We start from the raw sequence: 18,645 nt of genomic DNA, 5'->3' as shown, positions 1-18,645 counted from the left end.
TTAAAAGTGTTGTTCTCAATGTAAGTGATGTAAGCCTGCTAAATGGATTGCCTTAAGTCACTTACACCAAGAGCAAATCATTTGAAATCTGGCCCAAAGTCTGAAAATTAACACAAGACTAGGAGACTTATTCAGAATTTCTAATGGAACCCACTACTGTTTGCTGTGGAAATATGACAAAAACACTAACTAAACGTTGCTCAGTCTCTGAACCTCCATCACCATCTTAATTTCTGCATTTTTTTGCAACCTACTTCCTTATATTATTGAAATCATCTTCTGTTTATGCATTTATCAATGTTACAAATCTTGTAATGTTCTGTAGAAAGTGGGTCGCTCTGAAACAAGGAATGGCAGTGCCTAGTGGGCTCACCTACTCAACAAAGATACACACATAAATTATGACCCTAAACATCCAACAGAAATACAGAAAATACTTACTTTCCTGCCAAGGTCTGCCTCCAGAATGTTAAGTATATCCTGAAGTGATGTCAGGCGAATGTGCTGCAACTCTGCAGTTGCTTTAAGGGCTTCTCTCTCCTTTTCCAAGTGCTGTAAAATTAAAGGAAATATTTAATCTAAAGAGGCTGGAGCAGTGGGTTTAAGGGCACGTCATATACACCTAAACATTTAGTGAGCGTTTCCCTCAGTGTCTTTGAGATCTGTACAAAGTGAACAGCTTTTCTGCTGCTTTGGTGTTTTTTGTTAGTTCACAACTAACTAATATTAGTGAAGCTTGTTTAAGATCATGTTACAGTACTAAGCTGCAAATTAAATCAGACAGGCTTGAAACTCGCCTAAGCAACTTTTAGATTGATTTTTCATTGCCAGTACATTCCACACATCATGCAACTGTAAACCCCGATCTGCTCTTCTACTTTATAGAAACTATCATTACTAATATAAAACACTCTTGCCATGTGTTACACTGGTATTATGATTACTTTGAAACAGTTTGCAAATGAAATGATGTGAAATGAAGAAGAAATCTGATTTTTATGTTGTCAGATTTGCTTTACATTTAACAGCATAACTAGCCCAAATGAAAGCATGGGGAAATTTACCTGCTGCAGTCATCTCAAGGTAGATAAAACAAAGTTGAAAACAGAATGTTTATTTTTAAAGAAGCTCTGGAATTTCCCTGCCAATTCAAGGGTCAAGACATACTTGCAATTACATACAGAATATAACATTCAAAATCAGGCTATAACTAAGAAAATAAAACAAGTTGTAGAAAATCTATTACTTTTAAAGAATTCAAATATGGAAAGTTTAGTCAAGAATATATTCAAATTAGTCTAATCTTGAACTGAACTGGCATGAGATCAAAATTTTAAAATATTCAAGACAGTAACATTACCAATTTTTATACTCACTTTATGATTCTGCATAATATTTATCATATCCTTTCAAAATTAACTTCTCTGCCATCATTTAATGACTCTCACTCATTCTGTTGCCAGGAAGAGGCTGATGTTTTGCAATTTTATTTGGAAATGTCATTTCATGTCCATCCTTTGCTTTTTTTAATGAACAGTATTTCTATTTTCTATTACACTTTAATGTTCCCATTACAGATGGACTTGGCCCCATTTCTTACTGGGCAACTTGCAGGTAATTCCAAATGCAGGGACCTGCAAATTAATAAGAATATCCATATCCTTTGCTAACCATTACATAACTATAATATTATAAAATTGTAAAGAATATGTATTTCTGTTATTTTTAAATTATGTCAAAATTGTAAATGCCTTCAAGACCACTTTAGTGTAAAACTCAAACGACTAAAAAAGGCTTACACAGTTCATATGGCAATGTGTTTAATGCACTGATTTCTATATTACTTTCCACAACTATTGCTGTTTTTCATTTCAAAATTCTGGACTTTTTATCATTCCTATTTGCTAAAAAAAATAAAATAAAAGTCATGAAAAAAAGAGTTCCTTTACACTACCAGCAAAGCCACATGCAGTCACAAACAGCAGTCCTAACAAAATGATTGTGGATACAACAGGAAAAACAGTTTTTGGTCCATAAAGATGTCTTATGTTAAGCTAATTAACTGTTTTAAATTATCTATCTGTGCCTAAACTGTAACTTTTTTTATTTATTTATTCACGGTTCTGCCAAGAAAACTTTGCTTAAGGATTAGTGATAATACACAGACAACAGTTTTACCTCAGCATCATGAAACAAACAGTGAGAAATTTTACCATGGCAGAAATTGATGAATTTATATTTCATTAAATAAGAGGACAGTGTTTCAACATAAAGTGTAAACTAGAGCTCCCACCAGCATGTCTAAAAATGTGAACTTTGTGGGGTCTACGGTCGTTCCAATAGTAATTCCAGCGAATGGCTATTCCGCAAACACTATCCAATGAAACTTCTTTTCATCGAAAAAGCACACCATCAGAAAGAAAGTCATCACACAGCAATGGTTATCCAAAAAACATGCAACAGAAGGCAGCACAGGCTTATAGGTATGCTAGGGATAAGGAAATCTGCCCTTTCCTTACTGCAGTGCAATCTCAGAGTTAGTATATATAATAAGCAGGGGGGGGGGGTGCAGCCTGCAATGACTTTCACGTATTTGTTTCCTAAACATATGTTACAACATTTCTAAAAAGTTCTTGTAGAATGTAAAGAAACTGCTGAGAGACTGTAGCCTTTTTTTTTTAAATGATATTTTGTGTGGATCAGGTCATATCTTCCTTCCATCTTCCTTTATCAACACAGAAGGAATGTTATATTATCTGGCTTGTAAAACTCTGCTAATTCCTGAAGTTGCTGCCAGTACTTAAAAGATTTCTTCACTTTCAGATTATAAAAGGCTCAGAAGGTTTACAGCTTCAAGAAAGGGAAAGAATGCAGCTATATATCACTCTATGCAGTCCAATAACTGAATGTTTTAGCTTGAATAGTTTTATGACCTTAAGTGTAAAGCAACAAAAATGGCTACAGGTACGTTAATGTGCATTTTCTTTGGGGGGAAAAATTAAACGAGGCAGATAAAATGATGCAAAGCAAGGTAGGAAAATTCCAAAAGAAAGTATCAAGAAATTTCATTTATACATACATGCAATCAAATACTTCAACTATGGGCAATAATGCTCTTCTAACCTGACAATATACCAAAACAGTTGTTCCCATAATAAACGTCTAGGCTGTTCTAAAAAAAAACATCTAAACTAGTGCTTGCTTTAATGTACATTGGCAGTATATCCCATGCATATCTCTCACAGAACCAACTACTACACTTCGCATTTCTATAGAATCTTCTAAATAGATTGTCTGATGATTCTCTTCTGTCCGATAACCTCAAACATTCCCAGAGGTAGCGGTCTCTAAATGCCCTATATACCCGAAAGAGATCTCCTCTAAAATATCTGTATGACACACTGTACAAGTTCAAATACTTCGGTCTTTCATAACAACTTAAACTGATATATTTCTGCTGTACTCTTTCCAGTTTACTCATGCTTGTATTCTTACAAGGTTTGCATATTGATATTCCATACTCATGTTTGTGTTTAATGTAACTAACAATGACTTCTGATTTCCTAGACTTTATAAATATTTTTATACAATCTATAACTATCACTAACCAACTGACTGACATGATTAGAAAAAGTCAAAGCAGGATCTACCCATATAAAATGAATCTGCAGTTTCAATCACTGTGTATTAAGTATTTACCTTTCAATTTACGTCTCCCAAATCTAATATGCTTAGTTGTTGATGTATTTATCAGCATATTATTCTCCTGTGTCCAAATGGTCGATTTAGTCTAGTTATTTTGCAGGCATGCCCTATCTGTAGCACATGTAATGAGTTTACACATTTTCAAGTCATTTGCATACAGGCTATAGACCACCTCACATGAAAAAAATAGAACTGAAAGACAGAATCTAAACAAGTATGGGCCTAAGAAAGAGTGGGACAACCTGACTGTAACCTCGAATTTCACCTGAACAATTGCTATAGGATATTTGCTATGTCCTATGTTATCATTCCCTGTAATGTGTTACATAACAAGGCTGCATCCTTTTTGGTATATATTCTTTTTGCTTTAGACATTAATCAGTTTCTTTTCTTCCTTATTATTTTTTGCGAACTTCGTCCTCTCTTTTTTTTTCATTTTCTTCTATATGCTCTGAATCCTCAGATTGCTGAATACTTGCATCTAGAATTCCAAAGCTGTTATATTACCTTGTTCAACAGGGGTTGACTGATCTTTCCTGACAACAGATGCTTCCTTTCCTAAATGTGTTCTAATTGCTGATTCCATATTATTATTTATCTCATCAGTCAGTTCAGTCATTACTGTATGTAACAACAGTTCTCCAAACTGTGCCAATTGCACAAGTGCAAATGTCATCAGAAAATCTAGATTTACTATTAATAATGGTAAGCAAATCATCCAACTTTTGACATGAGGAACACAGATCACCAGTGTTATCAGTTGCTACATATACACATACATACACACACACATACACATATATATATATATATATATGTATATATATATATATATATATATATATATATATATATATATATATATATATATATTTAAATGTGTGTGTACATACATATATGTACACACATATATAGCATTTCATACACTGTAAGACATACTTGAGCTTTAGCAAATCATTAATGGCATATTCATTTAAAAAATCCATTTCAGCTGCAAATTAATAAAAATGTCTAAAAGAAAAAATAATTAAAATTAGTTCCCACAGAATTCAACAAGATTTTAAATTTTCTAAGAGAAAAATCACAGACTGTACAAATAAATATTAAATTAAGTAGAATGAAGTCATTGCTTTGACCGTACCAGTTGTGAAAGTCGCAAAAAACTGGAATTCCTTTATGTCATACACAAATGGTGCGCAGTAGCGTCTACTGACTATAGCTCACAGTCAAACCTCTTTTTAACAGCAAAGAATAATACATTACAAAGCAACATAGGACTGTTTCAGATAAGCTCTGGATTGATCTCTCTGCAGTCTGTGTGAATTTATAGTAGATTAGGCCCCTTGCGGTGGTTAGAGTTTGCCTGTCTAAAATCCATATCCCTTTTCTAACAACAAACAGTGAAGCTTAAGAGGGAAACAACAACATATAAATTAAAGTAAACCTTCTTGTCTATAAGCTATCCCTTTCTTCCTACAAACAGTGAAAAGCAGTGGTAAAAATAAAATATAAATCAAAATAAATATTTTCTTACTAGACAACTGCACAGTCAACCACAAACCAACACAGGATTGTTTTGGATAACCTCAGGACTCATTCTCTTGGAGGTGTGCACTCAGGAAGTTGCTTAAGATAGAAATACTACAGAGAGGAACAGACTGCCAAGTTTTTTGTAGAGAAAAAAAATACTCTGGGGAAAGGAAATTCTGTGTTTAGTGTGTAGCTGTCCTTTAAAGGACCACTGCGGCAAAAACTAAAAAGTACACATGCACTTTTTTGAACTTGGCATAAAAATTCTAATAATGCAGGCTTACCTGCAGATATGTATTTAACCATGAATGTCTTTGCTGGGGCAGACATCCTGATGTGATATCATTTTCTTGGAAAACTATTTTTTGGTCATAAGGCACACCTAATGAAATTAATTAACCCAAGTCCCCGTTGTCAGATCAAAACTTCATTCATTTAAAGTGAAGTAGTAAAACACACAATAATGCCACCAAGCCAACGGAGCTCGGTCCCTGCAGCAAGAGCAAAAAAGTAGTAGTATAAAATGAAGCACAAAATCATGCACAGGTAAGGTATTACAGGTAAGTCTGAAGAAGCCTTCGGGTGAAAGCGCTAACTTGTACAAATAAATTATTGAATTATTACTCTGTCCTTTTTTGTGGATCGTTTTTCGTGGAAATTAAGTGGACTGTGCTGACAGACTTTGTGTATCATTGAATTTTTGATGCCATTGGTACCCTGCGCATGATTTTGTGCTTCATTAAAGTGAAGTAGTGACAAATACTGTTAAGCTTAAGAGCCCTCAATAAGCATGTCAGTGGCTGTTTCGACTGACTCTTACGTAATTGTTTCCTACATTTGTGCTACACAATCTGTAAAGAGTTATTGCAGAAATGCAAAGTAAAATTTGGCATACCATAGTCTTTTAAAAAGTAAAATATTATTAGAGTTAGATCCTGACTTCCTCTCTCCCTCCTTCTCTGACTCAGCCACAGTATCATGTCTCCAGGCTTGCAAAGCTCAGGTAATTCACAAAGCTGTCCGCGATTATTGTTCAGATTACAAAAGGCCATAGAACAGGAAAAGAATGCAGCTGTAAGTGACTGTACACACGAAAAAGTGATTTTTCTTAGCCTAAACAGCATCATTAACCTAGTAGATGTTAGATGGGAAACAAGATAGAGCTATATAGCTACAGGTACCTTGACCTGTTCATTTTTCCTGGTGTGAAATTTGCAAATGATGTAAGAGCAAGGGAGACATATTCCTAGAGAAAGCATCCTGAGTTTTCATTCATCCTCAGCATGGCATGTACTGAACAAGCTGACTAGGAAAGAAATTCCATTAAGGGAAGAACAGCAAAGTCATGCTTTATTTAATATGTGGAATTACTGAGATCATTCTATAGGAAAACAAATAATGTGGAAAAATGTGTTTAAGGAGTAGTTGTCCTTTCACACGTAAATAAATCATAAGTTGAGATGTGCTGGAAAATTATTCAAATCTAGAGAAGGAGAACAAAAAGTTATAACTTACAATTTGTGTGGAACAGCATAAAATATGTGTGAGTAAGAGATTTTTGTTAAATATACAATAGCAACAATGTCAAGGTCATATTGTTGGTGTTACAAAGAATCATACATTTCCAGTATAACATACACTTGTTACCCCCTCAGTACTTGTAAAATGTGTACACTGTTTGTTGCTGATCAAACCATTACCTACCACACTTAACAAGTGAATAAGCATTATCTTCAATGTTTTACTTTCCAGAGGTGCAAAGAAATTCCCTTGTAGGACCATAAAGGATATGCCTGATACACAATGATCAGACTGAGAAAACTGTCCCATGACTGTCTTGTCAATTGTTACTGAAGTAACCATGTGAGTATGGATATTCATCCTGAGCCTGAATGTATCTTGTTTCATCTATATTGCCTGCCCTTGTACATTTCCTGCATTCAAGATAAACCACATTTTCAGAAGTCACAAAGTCCTTGTGTCTTTTCTGTGTAATGAAATGGTTATGTAGGTAGTAATACAAATCATGGTATATTGTCCATCTTGGATAACTGCAGATTTTTTGCAACATTTGAACTGTATTCCATTCTGGTTTTAGTCTGCATCTAACAATTAGATTCTGTAAATTTGGTGGTTGCTTAAAGGACAGTAGTGGTAATCTTGAAAAATGTTTCTGAAATGGTCATCCTCACTGAATACTTCTTGGAGATAGTACACTTGTGCAAGTTAACAGTAGATGTTTGAAAAGATCACAGTAGCACTAGTCATTACTATATGGAATGTATTCTGCCAAGGATATTGGATGTCCAGTTATTCTACAAAGCTTTGGGCTCCTTTTTGTGCATAGTACATCTGCCCTTAGCAAGATAGTATATGCAGGTGTAAGAGGGACATATGAGCATGCCAAAACCTCAGAGCTTTCTTTATCAAAGAAAAACTGGCCGAAGCCAAAGGCTCTAAGACAATAATGTCATGTCATACCATGTCATGTCAGAAGAGGAGCAGTAAAGAGAGAAGTAACACCCCCCCCCCAACCAAGGAAGTGCAGGAAAAGGAAAAAAGGGGATGGAGAGAGGGTGCTAGTAATGCAACAGTGATCTATTCTAACATCTAGCTTATTCAACTGTACTAAGTCCTTCATTAGATCACTGCTGCAGTAGATATAACTACATTGGATAATTGCCAAAGCTCAAGAAGTATGGATGGAGATGGGCCAGAATCTAGGAGTCCCTGAAGCTACAGCAAAACCTACTCTAATTCTGGAAATTTAATCAAGCATGTAATGCTAAGTGAAAGTGTATATTGAGGACCAAGCAGCTGCCTTTAGCATAGGTCTACACTCCAACTCTTTTCAGAAAGTCTCAGAAATTGCCACAGCTCTGGTAGAGGTGAGTGTTGACATTCTGATGGGAACTTTTGCCACAGTTTGAATAACAAAACTGTTATTGTTTGCTTAGATACTGGTGGACTTTTTTTTCTTGGTTTTAAAAGAAAAAAATTGTTTAGATTTGCCCAGGTAAAATCTTAGCTGTCTGTGGACGTTCAAAGTATGAAGAATTCTTTCTCCTTTGTTTTGGAGTTCAGAGAAGAATACAGGGAGATAGGTGAATGGTCTGGTTTAAAGTTATTTCAGAAACCTTTGGCATTAAAAGAGGGGTAATTTCTAAGACTAACTATACCTGAAATATCATAAAAAAGTTGACTACACATTAGGGCCTAAAGTGCAGACTCCCATCTAGATGAAGACAGTGCAATACACAAAACAATATTCTATGTTAGACATTTTAAAGAAGAACTGGCTGCAGCCAAAGTGAGAGACAGAGTTAACTTCTCCAGGACAAAGTTTAGTTCCCATGGCAGTGTTTTCTAGACAGTCTTATATACAAAACCTATTTTCAAAAATTTTTGACCTAAAGAATGAAAAAAGGGATCCAGTGGCAAACAGGAAGAAATGGCTGTAAGGTGTACCTTGATTGAAGAGTACGCAAGGCCAGAGTGGAGGAAATCTCAAAGGTACTGAAGAATTCAGGGAGCCCCTTCCTGAGATGCATCTAGTTCTCTGTTATGGCACCAATTAGAAAATCTTTATTGTTCAGTTTAGAATGTTTTTCTAGCAGCAGGATTTCTTACTTCCTTTAACACTGTTGAATGCCATTGCAAAAAAGGTGTCTAAATGGTATAAAAAAACTACTATGTACGCAGACAGAGATTCTGAAGGTGGAGTGAATGAGGGAATCCTTTGTCTTGTATGAGCAAGTCCACTCTGTTAGGTTTTGGTAATTCGTCCTGACCAGATGCATGAGAAGGGAGAACCAATGCTGTCTGGGCCAAAGGGATGTCATCAAAAATATCTTTGATGACTACTTCTTTAGTAGGATTTTAGCTGTCAGAGGAAAGGGGTGAAGCATAAAGGAACATTCTCTCTCCCAGGGGAAATAAAATGCATGTGTTTTCTATATCTTTTTGCAGGGTGCTCTGGTAGAGAACAGTTTTAGCTGTGTTGAGACTGGAGGCAAATAAATCTACTTGGGTAGTTTCCCATAGTTGGATAACCTCCTGGAAAACCTCTGGGTAGAGCAGCAACTTGTGAGTCTATCCTGGATCTGCTGTTATGTTCTGCTCTAATGGAATGTATATTGCCTGAGGAGTCTGAGTGTGGTGTACTACTAGTCCCCAGCAATCTTGACCAATCTGCAAAGAGATAGGATCTTGTTTCTCATTTGTTAATATACCACATCACTGTGGTACTATCTATTTTCACTAACACGGGAACAGGAGTCCACAACTGTTTTAGAGCTTTAACAAATGATCATCATTTCTCTGAGATGTATGTGTTTGTATATTAAATAGAGGATCCCACATGTCTTGGGCTTTCACACCTTGGATCATGGTTCCCATGCAAAATCTAAAGTGACTGTAGTGATTGACTGAGCATACCTCCTGATGCAAAGTCTGAGGCATTTGTAGTGACTGACTGACTGACTGAGTAGGAATGAGAGGAGAAAGAGGCCCACAAAGAGTTCCTGTACAATGAAACAGTAGTACAAATTCCTGGAAGTCCACCTGGAGTATAAAAACACTTAAGCAAACACTTTCAAGCAAAATTCTTAAACCTTCTGGAGTTTGCTGAATAATTGGGAACTGTACACGTCCTACTGCTGTTCCTTTGTATATTGCCTTTCCATTCTCTTTCCAATCTTTTCTAACCTCTTCTAATTCTTAGTTAGCTGCAATATTGTATATGCCCACTAAATATACTTTTTTTTAAAAGCAACTTTTGTTCTTGACCCAGTTAAAACTCTAGAGCTCGTCTTTCATTTAGCAATTCCTGTCCTTGGTAGTGAAGGCAGTCACTAACCTGCAGACCAAAGTCTTGCTTGGCCTCATCCCACTCTAATACCTTTTCATCTCTTGTTATTTTCTCCCAAAACCTTTGTTCCTTTGCTAATTTTCTCACGTAAATTCCAGCCCCTCTTGCAGTCTTACCTATTGGAAAAATCTTTCTCCATTACTGTGTTGTTGTAGTTCCTAGGATTAACATGCTGTATGGTTGTTATTCTGCTCTTCCTCCTTACTTCTCCCCACCCCCATCATCATCTCTTCCCACTTTTATTTATAACCTTCTAATTGTATTATGTATATGAGAATTAACTGTGAGGCTCTAAAATATCCCTTCAAATCATGTAATATTAATTCACCTTGTTCTAGAGGGAGAAACAGCTTATCTCACTTAACTCTTGCCTCTTCCCCTCCCAAATATATTTCTTCAGTTCTTTATTAATTATTGCCAACAACTTCTCCTCGGGTTGGTATAATACTCTTGACCTGTACATAAAATTAAAGGGACTAAAAACATCTTCACTGTTTGTATCTTACTATCCATATTCATAGTCAAGAACCTCCAACTTCTCAAGGTTTGTATTATTTTTGTGTTGTTTCTTCCCAAACATCCTTAGCTGCCATAACGGAATGCCTTTTAATCTGTACACCTAAATACTAAATTTTATCATGTTCCTATAAATATGGCTATTTCCGAGCTAATGCAAGTAATGTTACAAAGTTTATTTTTAATAACCTTTGTTTTATCTTCATTTATTTTATATCCCAAAACACAAAAAGCATTTATCAAATACAAAATACTATCATTAATAAAGGTAGCTAATGTTTTTTGATTACCATACCACTTATACCCTTGAGCTTGTAAGGTCCTTTATTTGCTAATGCTCCAAGTATAAAGCAAATAACAGAATAAAAAGGACAGCTCTGCCTTGTTCCTCTGTTCAAACACAGCTTGTCAGAAAGGAACCTTCCTACAGACCCTTCACATATCTTCCTATTAACCTTATTACTCTATCACGGAACACAAATGCTGCCACTGCCCTACTCATAAAATCCAAGCTGACTTTACAGAGTGCTTTTCAGCATCAAGGCCCACCAATAATAGCAATGCTTTCATAAACTCTGCTTCCCTCTGGATCATCATTGTTATACTAATGTTGTCAAATGTTTGCTCACCTCCACAAAATAACATTGATCCATATCTATCCATTTTTGGCAACACCTTTGCCACTAGCCTTAAAGAAACCTTGTGCAAGTTTGTACCAATCCTCCTGAGAACCCATGACTTTCAAGAGTAGAAGGAACAAAAGCTTAGTTTTAGGGGTATGCTTTTTCAGGGGTCTCAAGGCTAATGGTTTTGGGGTAAGTACCCATAAGCCAGACCTCCATAAGTAACCAGATGATGCTTTCTCTCATGAGGATCTGATGTAGGTCTCCCATAAGAGACTTTTCAAATAACTCTTCTAGAGAAAATGGAAGTTTTCTCAACAGGGATAATTTTCTGCCCAAAACTGCAATTGAAGATGACCAATGATACTCACACCACCAAACTGAAGGAACATCTGTTTAAGTTTGCAAGAACATTCTAAAGTTTTAGCTAACCTGTATATTCTTTTTATGCCAGCATTTATACTTTTACTAATGGTGGATGTATGGTGTGCTATGAAGGAACCATAAACTTTGTAGACTGCACAGACACCCAATATCTTTGGCAAGGATACATTCCATGTAGTTACGGCTTCTGCAACAGTAACCTAATGATGAATAACCCATATGATTTTTTTTTTTTTTAGTTCCTTTAAAAGTCTGGAAGATATATTGTTAATAATGCAGCATTTGCACTGTGGCTTCACTTCTTATACTGCAGCAGCAGCTGTTTTCTTCTTAGCTGTACTGCTCTTACTACAGATCTCTCAAACTACCTAGCAAAATGACCCCGAGCAAGGAAGGCTTCTCTGCCAGTTGTGCATCTCTCGCTCTCTCTCCGCCCCTCACTGTAAAAAATGTAGTGACACTAGAGTACTGGGCAGCAAATCACAGACTTTTTTGTGTTGCCAGGATGATTACTGTCTCTGTGGATACAAGTGCCTGTTGGTTTCTTGTAATCACATCTGTAAGAATCCACTATGTTGAGAAACTTTAGTATGTAGGAATGTAATGCCTGAAGCACAGTACTCCACGGGTTATACACATGGGTAGGTTCCATTCAGATATTAGTAGAATTCCTCAAAGAAATTAATACCATGAGCCTAAATTATGAATAAATCATCAATAAAATGGAAATAATCAAGTAGCCTGTGTGTGTACTGTTACAGAAATTCTTCTTCTAAGTTTTTTATGAAGAGATCTCCACAATGGAGTTATTCTGGTGCCCACTAATGTTCCCACAACCTGAACACAATGTATTCCATTAAATGCAAGGTTGTTTTGTGTCAGAATGAATTCTAAATTATATTCAACTACATCTGGGGTAATAATCTGTTCCTTTTTTTTCTGTAATTACATCCGAGTGACGCCTCCAGGTGCATCTGCAGTTAACACCTACTGACACCTTTCTACGTCAAATATTGCTTGTTCATATTTGCATCAATAATTCCAAAAACATGCTGTGTAGAAGGTTTTAAAAGATCTCATCTTAAAGCTTACACAATGGCAAACTTGACTGCATTAACATTTGACCTCTGTGTAGTGCAGGTAAATAGATATGAAAAAGAAGTTATGTCTTACCACAACGTTCCATCTGTGTTGTTCATCTTCACTAATCCTCGACAGTAGGTTCGGTTCTGAACCCTCGGAACCGACTCAGCCGTATCTTTCAGCTCGCTCTCTCCAAACTCTTGACATAGGCTCTACCCATAATGCTCCTCACAGAGATTACCTCAAGTCAAGTTTGCCAGATGATAGCAAATAGCAGAAATTAGACTGGTTAATTAGAGATATTACAGAGATGAGCGCATGTATAAGTCCGTAATGAGAAACTAGCTCAGGACTAAGAGATCTACTAAGAGTCTTAGGATGGGGGAAGGTGAGCGGGTATGTCAAGGATGGGTGAAGATGAACAACACAGATGGATGGTAAGACATAACTTCTTTATCTGATGTTGTTAATCTTTACCTAATCCTTAACAGTGGGACAGAATCCCCAACTGCTTTAGCCTTGGGAGGTCTCATGGAAGAATATTCCAAAGCACCATAGAGACAAAGGATGCTCGACCCCTTGAGACCTGGTCTAATTTGTAATGAATGATGAAGGTATGATGAGAAGACCATGTGGCTGCTGCACAGATGTCATCTAGACAAGCTCTGGCATGAAAAATCGCTGCTGTTGCTGCAGCTCTTGTTGAGTGGGCTTGAACTGTTTTGGGAAGATGAAATCCTTGAGAGTAAATAAATGTGATACAGTCTCTCAGCCATTTAGCTAAAGTAACCTTAGTAACAGGATTGCCTATACAGAGAGATGAGAAAGCTACAAATAATTGATCTGATTTTCAAAATTCTTTCATTCTGTGAAGATAAAAACGTAGCTGTCTGTGCATGTCTAGTAAATAAAGTGCATATACTTCTTTGAAAAATTAGGGAAAAGGGTTGGTAATTGTAACCACTGATTAATATTGGATTCAGAGACTACCTTGGGTAGAAAGGATGGATTTGTTCTCAGTGCAGCTCTGTCTTTATGGAAGATCAGGTAGGGTGATTTGAATGAAAGGGCTTGCAATTCGGAAACCCTTCTTGCAGAAGTATTCGCTACCAAAAATAGTCTTCCAGGATAAATACTTCAAATGACAAGATGCTCATGGTTCAAAGGGGGCTTTGGTTAGAGCTTGAGGTACAATGCTTAGAGCGCATGGGGGAACTGGTTCTTTAAATGGGGGTTTCAGTAGGAAAAGTCCCTTCAAGAAAGCTTTACAAAGTTTGTGAGACATTACTGGAGAATTATTCCATCCAGAGTGAAAGTTTGAAATTGCTGCTAGATAAACCTTAATCATAGAAGGAGAGGAACCAGATTGAAAAAGTGTGTTTAGAAAATCTAAGACATCATGGATAGGAGCAGCAAAGGGGTCAAGTCCTTTATTCAAGGCCCATTTAGTAAATTTCTTCCATTTGCACTGGTACAGTTTTCTAGCAGCAGGTTTGTGGTGCACAATAATGATACGATGGGGGATAGAAAGAGAGATGCCTAGCAATCATGGGAATTGGAGAAGCCATGCAGTGAGCTTGAGATGTTGAAGATTGGTGTAAACCATGCCCTATGGGTGAGTTAGTAAATCTGGAAGTGGGTCCAGGATCCATGGTTTCTGTATCAGATGAGGCCAGAGGAAGGGAAACCAAACTTGTCAAGGCCAGAATGGTGCAATGAGGATTACTGTATTCTTCATCCTTTCGGCTTTCTTTAGGAATTGAGAGATTAGAGGAATGGGGGGGGGGAGGCATATAACAGACCGGGAGGCCAACTGTGGAGAAGAGCATCTCTGGGTGAGTCCCCTGGGGTGGGGGGGGATTATGGCAAAGTAACTTCTGCACTTATTGTCCAGGGTAGAAGCAAACAGGTCACAGCAAGGTTGGCCCCAGTGACGAAAAATCCTGTCCACCACCACAGTGTTCACAGACCACTTCTGAGGCACAAGAACTGTCTTGCTTAATTTACCCACTATCACATTGTATCTTCCCAGAATGTGCGTTGCTATCAGAAAGGGGTTAGAAGAAATCGCCCATTGCCAAACTCAGAGCCTCTCAACATACTGGGTAAGATTTGGTTCCCCCTTGTTTGCTGATATACCAGACTACTGACATGTTGTCTGTCTGAATTGCAACTGTCCCTAGAGGGAGGGCATCCTGGAATGCTTGCAATGCTAATAGCACTGCCCACCTTTCTAGAACATTGATGTGCAAATTGGCCTCTAATTGTGACCATGTGCCTTGAACTGTCTTTCCCAGATAATGCCCCCCCCCCCACACCCTATCTGGGAAGCATCCGTGGTCACTATGGCTTGGGGTTGAGGAAGGATGAATGGTTGGCACAAGAGAACTTGGTCGGAGTGAAGCCAACATTTAAGGTCTTGTTTGCAGTAGTTGGTAATCAAGACTAGGTGAGACATTTGTTGGTGAATCAGAGACCATTGGGTTGCTAGTAGTCACTGCAGTATTCGCATATGAAACCTCCCTAGAGGAACCAGAGTGACCGCAGCTGCCATTGAACCTAAGATTTGACGGATAAGTCTTACTGGGACTCTGTTGTTCTGGAGAATTTGTCTGACTTGGGCCCTAATACTTTGTAGCCTTTCTGGAGGAAGAGAAGCAATTCCCGAGACAATGTTTAAATGAGCACCAATGAAAACCAGTTGCTGAGAAGGCTGCGGGTTGGACTTTTCGAAATTTATTGAGATGCCTAGAGATATACAAAGATTCATGGTGTAATCTCTTGCCTGTTCTAAGAGATGCCTAGTGGTTAGCAGTGAGGAGCCAGTCGTCGAGGTATGGAAAGTCTCAAAACCCTTGCAGTCTGAGGTGAGCTGCAACCACTGCCATGCATTTGGTAAACACCCTGGAGTCTGTGGTGAGGCCAAAGGGCAGTGTTCTGAAATGGAAATGACTGGCTCCTAGCCAGAAGTGTAGAAACCTCCTGGAGCTTTTTTCCATTTTTATATGGTAATAAGCATCTTGAAGGTCTATAGAGCACATCTAGTTGCCTTTTTCCAAAAAAGGAAGTATGGCTTGTACCGAAACCATCCGGAATTTGGTTTGTTGAACTGCCTTGTTGAACTGGCTGAAATCCAAAATGGGTCTCCAGTCCCCTGTTTTTTGGGTACTAAAAAAAAAAAACCTCGAGTAAACCCCAGATCCTCTTTGGTCTGGTCGGGCTTTTTGGATGACTCTTTTTTCGAGCAGTTTTTGAATTTCTAAGACTGCTGCTTCCCTTTGATTCGGTGGAACATCTAGGAGATTCTTCTGGGATTTGAGACTTACAAGTAGTGGAATTTGGTAGCCTCTGGAAATTATTCCCTGCACCTGTTTGTCCAAAGTTATTAATTGCTGAGCTGGTAGGTGCAGGGATAATCATCCCCCGACTGCCTCCAGAGGAACGCAATCGGGCATCCATTCAGGGATGCTGATAGGAAGTTCCAGAGAAAGATTCTCTGGATCCCTGATTCTGCGGTCCATTTCTGACTCTGGGGGCATCATCTTTCGTTGCTTCCTCCTCTGCCCCGAGGGAAGTCTTTACCTCGTGCGTCATGAAAAGTCCCATTGGATTTTCTAAACTATAGTCTCCCACTCCTTTGGTTCCTCAAGTAAGGTCTCTGATGAGTGGAGAAACGTATGCCTACAGTGGATAGAGTCTTACCATCTTGCTCACTTCTGGCAAGCATGTCTTTAACCTTTGGGCCAAAAAGGGTGGAGCTGTCAAAAAGAGCACTGATGAATGACACTTTAAATGGCTCCACAAAGTCGCACAAACGCATCCAGGAGTGCCTTCTAATGGCTATACCTGAACCCACTGCCTTGGTCGTGCCTTTGGCTGCATATGGATGAGTTGGAGAGAGCATCTAGGGTTGTAAGCTGAAAGGAAACTGTCGCAGATCTCTTCAGCCACTGCTCCTGAGAGTATTTGAAAGTTCTTAAATCACATCTCTCTGTAATCTGGCAAAGTGTCCCATATAATTCAAGGACTTCAGAGCGAAGGTCGATGAAGCACAAACACGCTTCCCAAATTTATCCAACATCCTAGATTCCTTGTTAGGAGGATGGATAGTAGGACCCTCTCCAGCGAGTTCCCTCTTGGTGGCAGCCGCTACCACCATGGCATCAACAGGAATTCCCTTAGACCAATGTGGTTCTTCCTTTGGTGCTGATAGTACACGGTCAGGTCTCTTGGGGATTAGCTCTATGGAGTCGGGCATCTTCCATGCCCGCTGAGCAATCAGTTTAAGATAATCAGTGGGTGGAGAGATCCAAGAAGTGGAAGGTTGGGCACTTAAAGCCTTCAGGTATGCTGATTCCTCCGTGGAAGGCTGGGTGGAAGACCAGCCACTCCTCTGCTTCAGGATGTCCCCAAAGGAAATATCATCAGGGGGGGTGATCTGGTTGAACCTTCCCCTTCATCAAAGTCAGTATCTTCCATGAAAGACTCTTCCGGGGAGTCCAGGTACTTCCTCTTTGCAGGGACTTCCTCAGGGGATGTTCCAGGGAAGTTTCAGAAGAAGATACCACTAAAGTGGGAGCCACCTGGGACTTTTGTGCCCTCTGTCCAGGGAGTGAGACTAATGGTAGCTCAAGTCGAGAGGAAGAAGAGATATGTCCTGACAAGGATGGCAAGGACTGAGAATCCACAATGGATAATGCCTTCTCCTTCACCCGTAGAGGGATGGGAGTCCGGAACTGAAATAGACTGCTTCGGAACCAAGGTCACACCCTGCACTGAGAAGACCACCCCTGGAACAGGAGCCTAGGTCGACACTACAAAGGCCGAGGCACCGAGAGGCATAGAAGGCTCCGAAGGAACACAAAAGGTACCATGCATCTTGGACCCAACCAGAGTGTCCCGATCCTGGGAGATCTCTGGTGCTAAAGGCTCGGAGATACTCAAGACACTTCTAGGAACCAAAGACAAAAAAGCTATCGGAACTCAAGTCAGTCGGAGCCGGGAGTGTCAGAACCGAAGGCTCCAAAAGGCTCATCTAGAGTTGGAGGAGGAGGGTATGAAGGGGTCATAGGACGGATAGTTTTGACGCCGGTTTGGCTCAGAACCGAAGGTAATCCTCTTGCCAAAAGTAGCTGATCCACTAGCCTCATGATATCAGCTTCCGACAGACTCTTAGTACACCTCACCGATGCCATGGAGGGAGATCTGGGTGGTCTCACTTCCACAAATGGGGTTTCTCGGAAAGGGTCCACAGAAGGGGAATAGGAAGTTCTTAGGAGCACAGGCAGCCCCAGTTGCTTAGGTACAAACTGATCTGTTAGTACCGATGTAGAGGCTTTCGGCTCTAAAGCCAATTTTGTCAGTGTAGATAAGCCCTCTGGTGCAGATGAACTCTTCGGCACCAAGGACGTTTTTTGAGATTTTCTTAGTCCATTCCAAAGCACTCAGAACCGAGGATGATCTTTTCTTCAAACCATGGGAGGAAGAAGTCTCTGCAACACTAGACTTCTCCTTGAAACCAGAGATGGCCTTGTCAAAAGGAGATTTTAAGAGTACTTTCAAAATCTGTTTGTTTTTTTCTCTCTGTCAATGTTCAGGTAGAGAACAGTGACAAATCGCACCATTTTCTTGCAGGTGAATCCTGCCAAGACAGTAGACACAGAGTGTGTCCATCTGAATTAGGCATTTTACCCTCACACTTTATACACCTCTTGAATCCTGAGGTGCCCTTGGAAGGTTTTGAGAGAGACTGTTTTTGGTCTGCCATTATCTGCGATAAGCAAAAGGAAGGAAGCAAGGATTTTTTTTTTTTTTTTTTATTAAAGGAAAAGGATAAAAAGACGGAAATTAATACCAGCTCTGGTATTAAGCGGTACCTTATTGGTACTAGGGTAGAAAAGAACAATTTACCAACTATGGTAAGGGACAGATTAC

At 38.8% G+C, this 18,645-nt stretch overlaps 1 protein-coding gene across 2 annotated transcripts in view; it reads right to left on the bottom strand.

The window, feature by feature from the left end:
- The window catches only part of CCHCR1 (coiled-coil alpha-helical rod protein 1), a 673,784-nt gene that overhangs the window by 427,578 nt on the left and 227,561 nt on the right, over positions 1 to 18,645 (bottom strand). For both annotated transcript variants that reach the window (XM_044083293.1, XM_044083292.1), the window contains exon 6: positions 442 to 552. In XM_044083293.1, the coding sequence (XP_043939228.1) occupies positions 442 to 552 (111 nt within the window). The remainder of the gene's footprint in view (positions 1 to 441; positions 553 to 18,645) is intronic.

The sequence above is a fragment of the Protopterus annectens genome, chromosome 9.part0, assembly GCF_019279795.1.
Source record: "Protopterus annectens isolate FY-2018-M chromosome 9.part0, PAN1.0, whole genome shotgun sequence".
NCBI lineage: Eukaryota > Metazoa > Chordata > Ceratodontiformes > Protopteridae > Protopterus > Protopterus annectens.
Note: the sequence above shows the minus strand (reverse complement) of the source record. Positions and strands in the feature narration are given on the sequence as shown.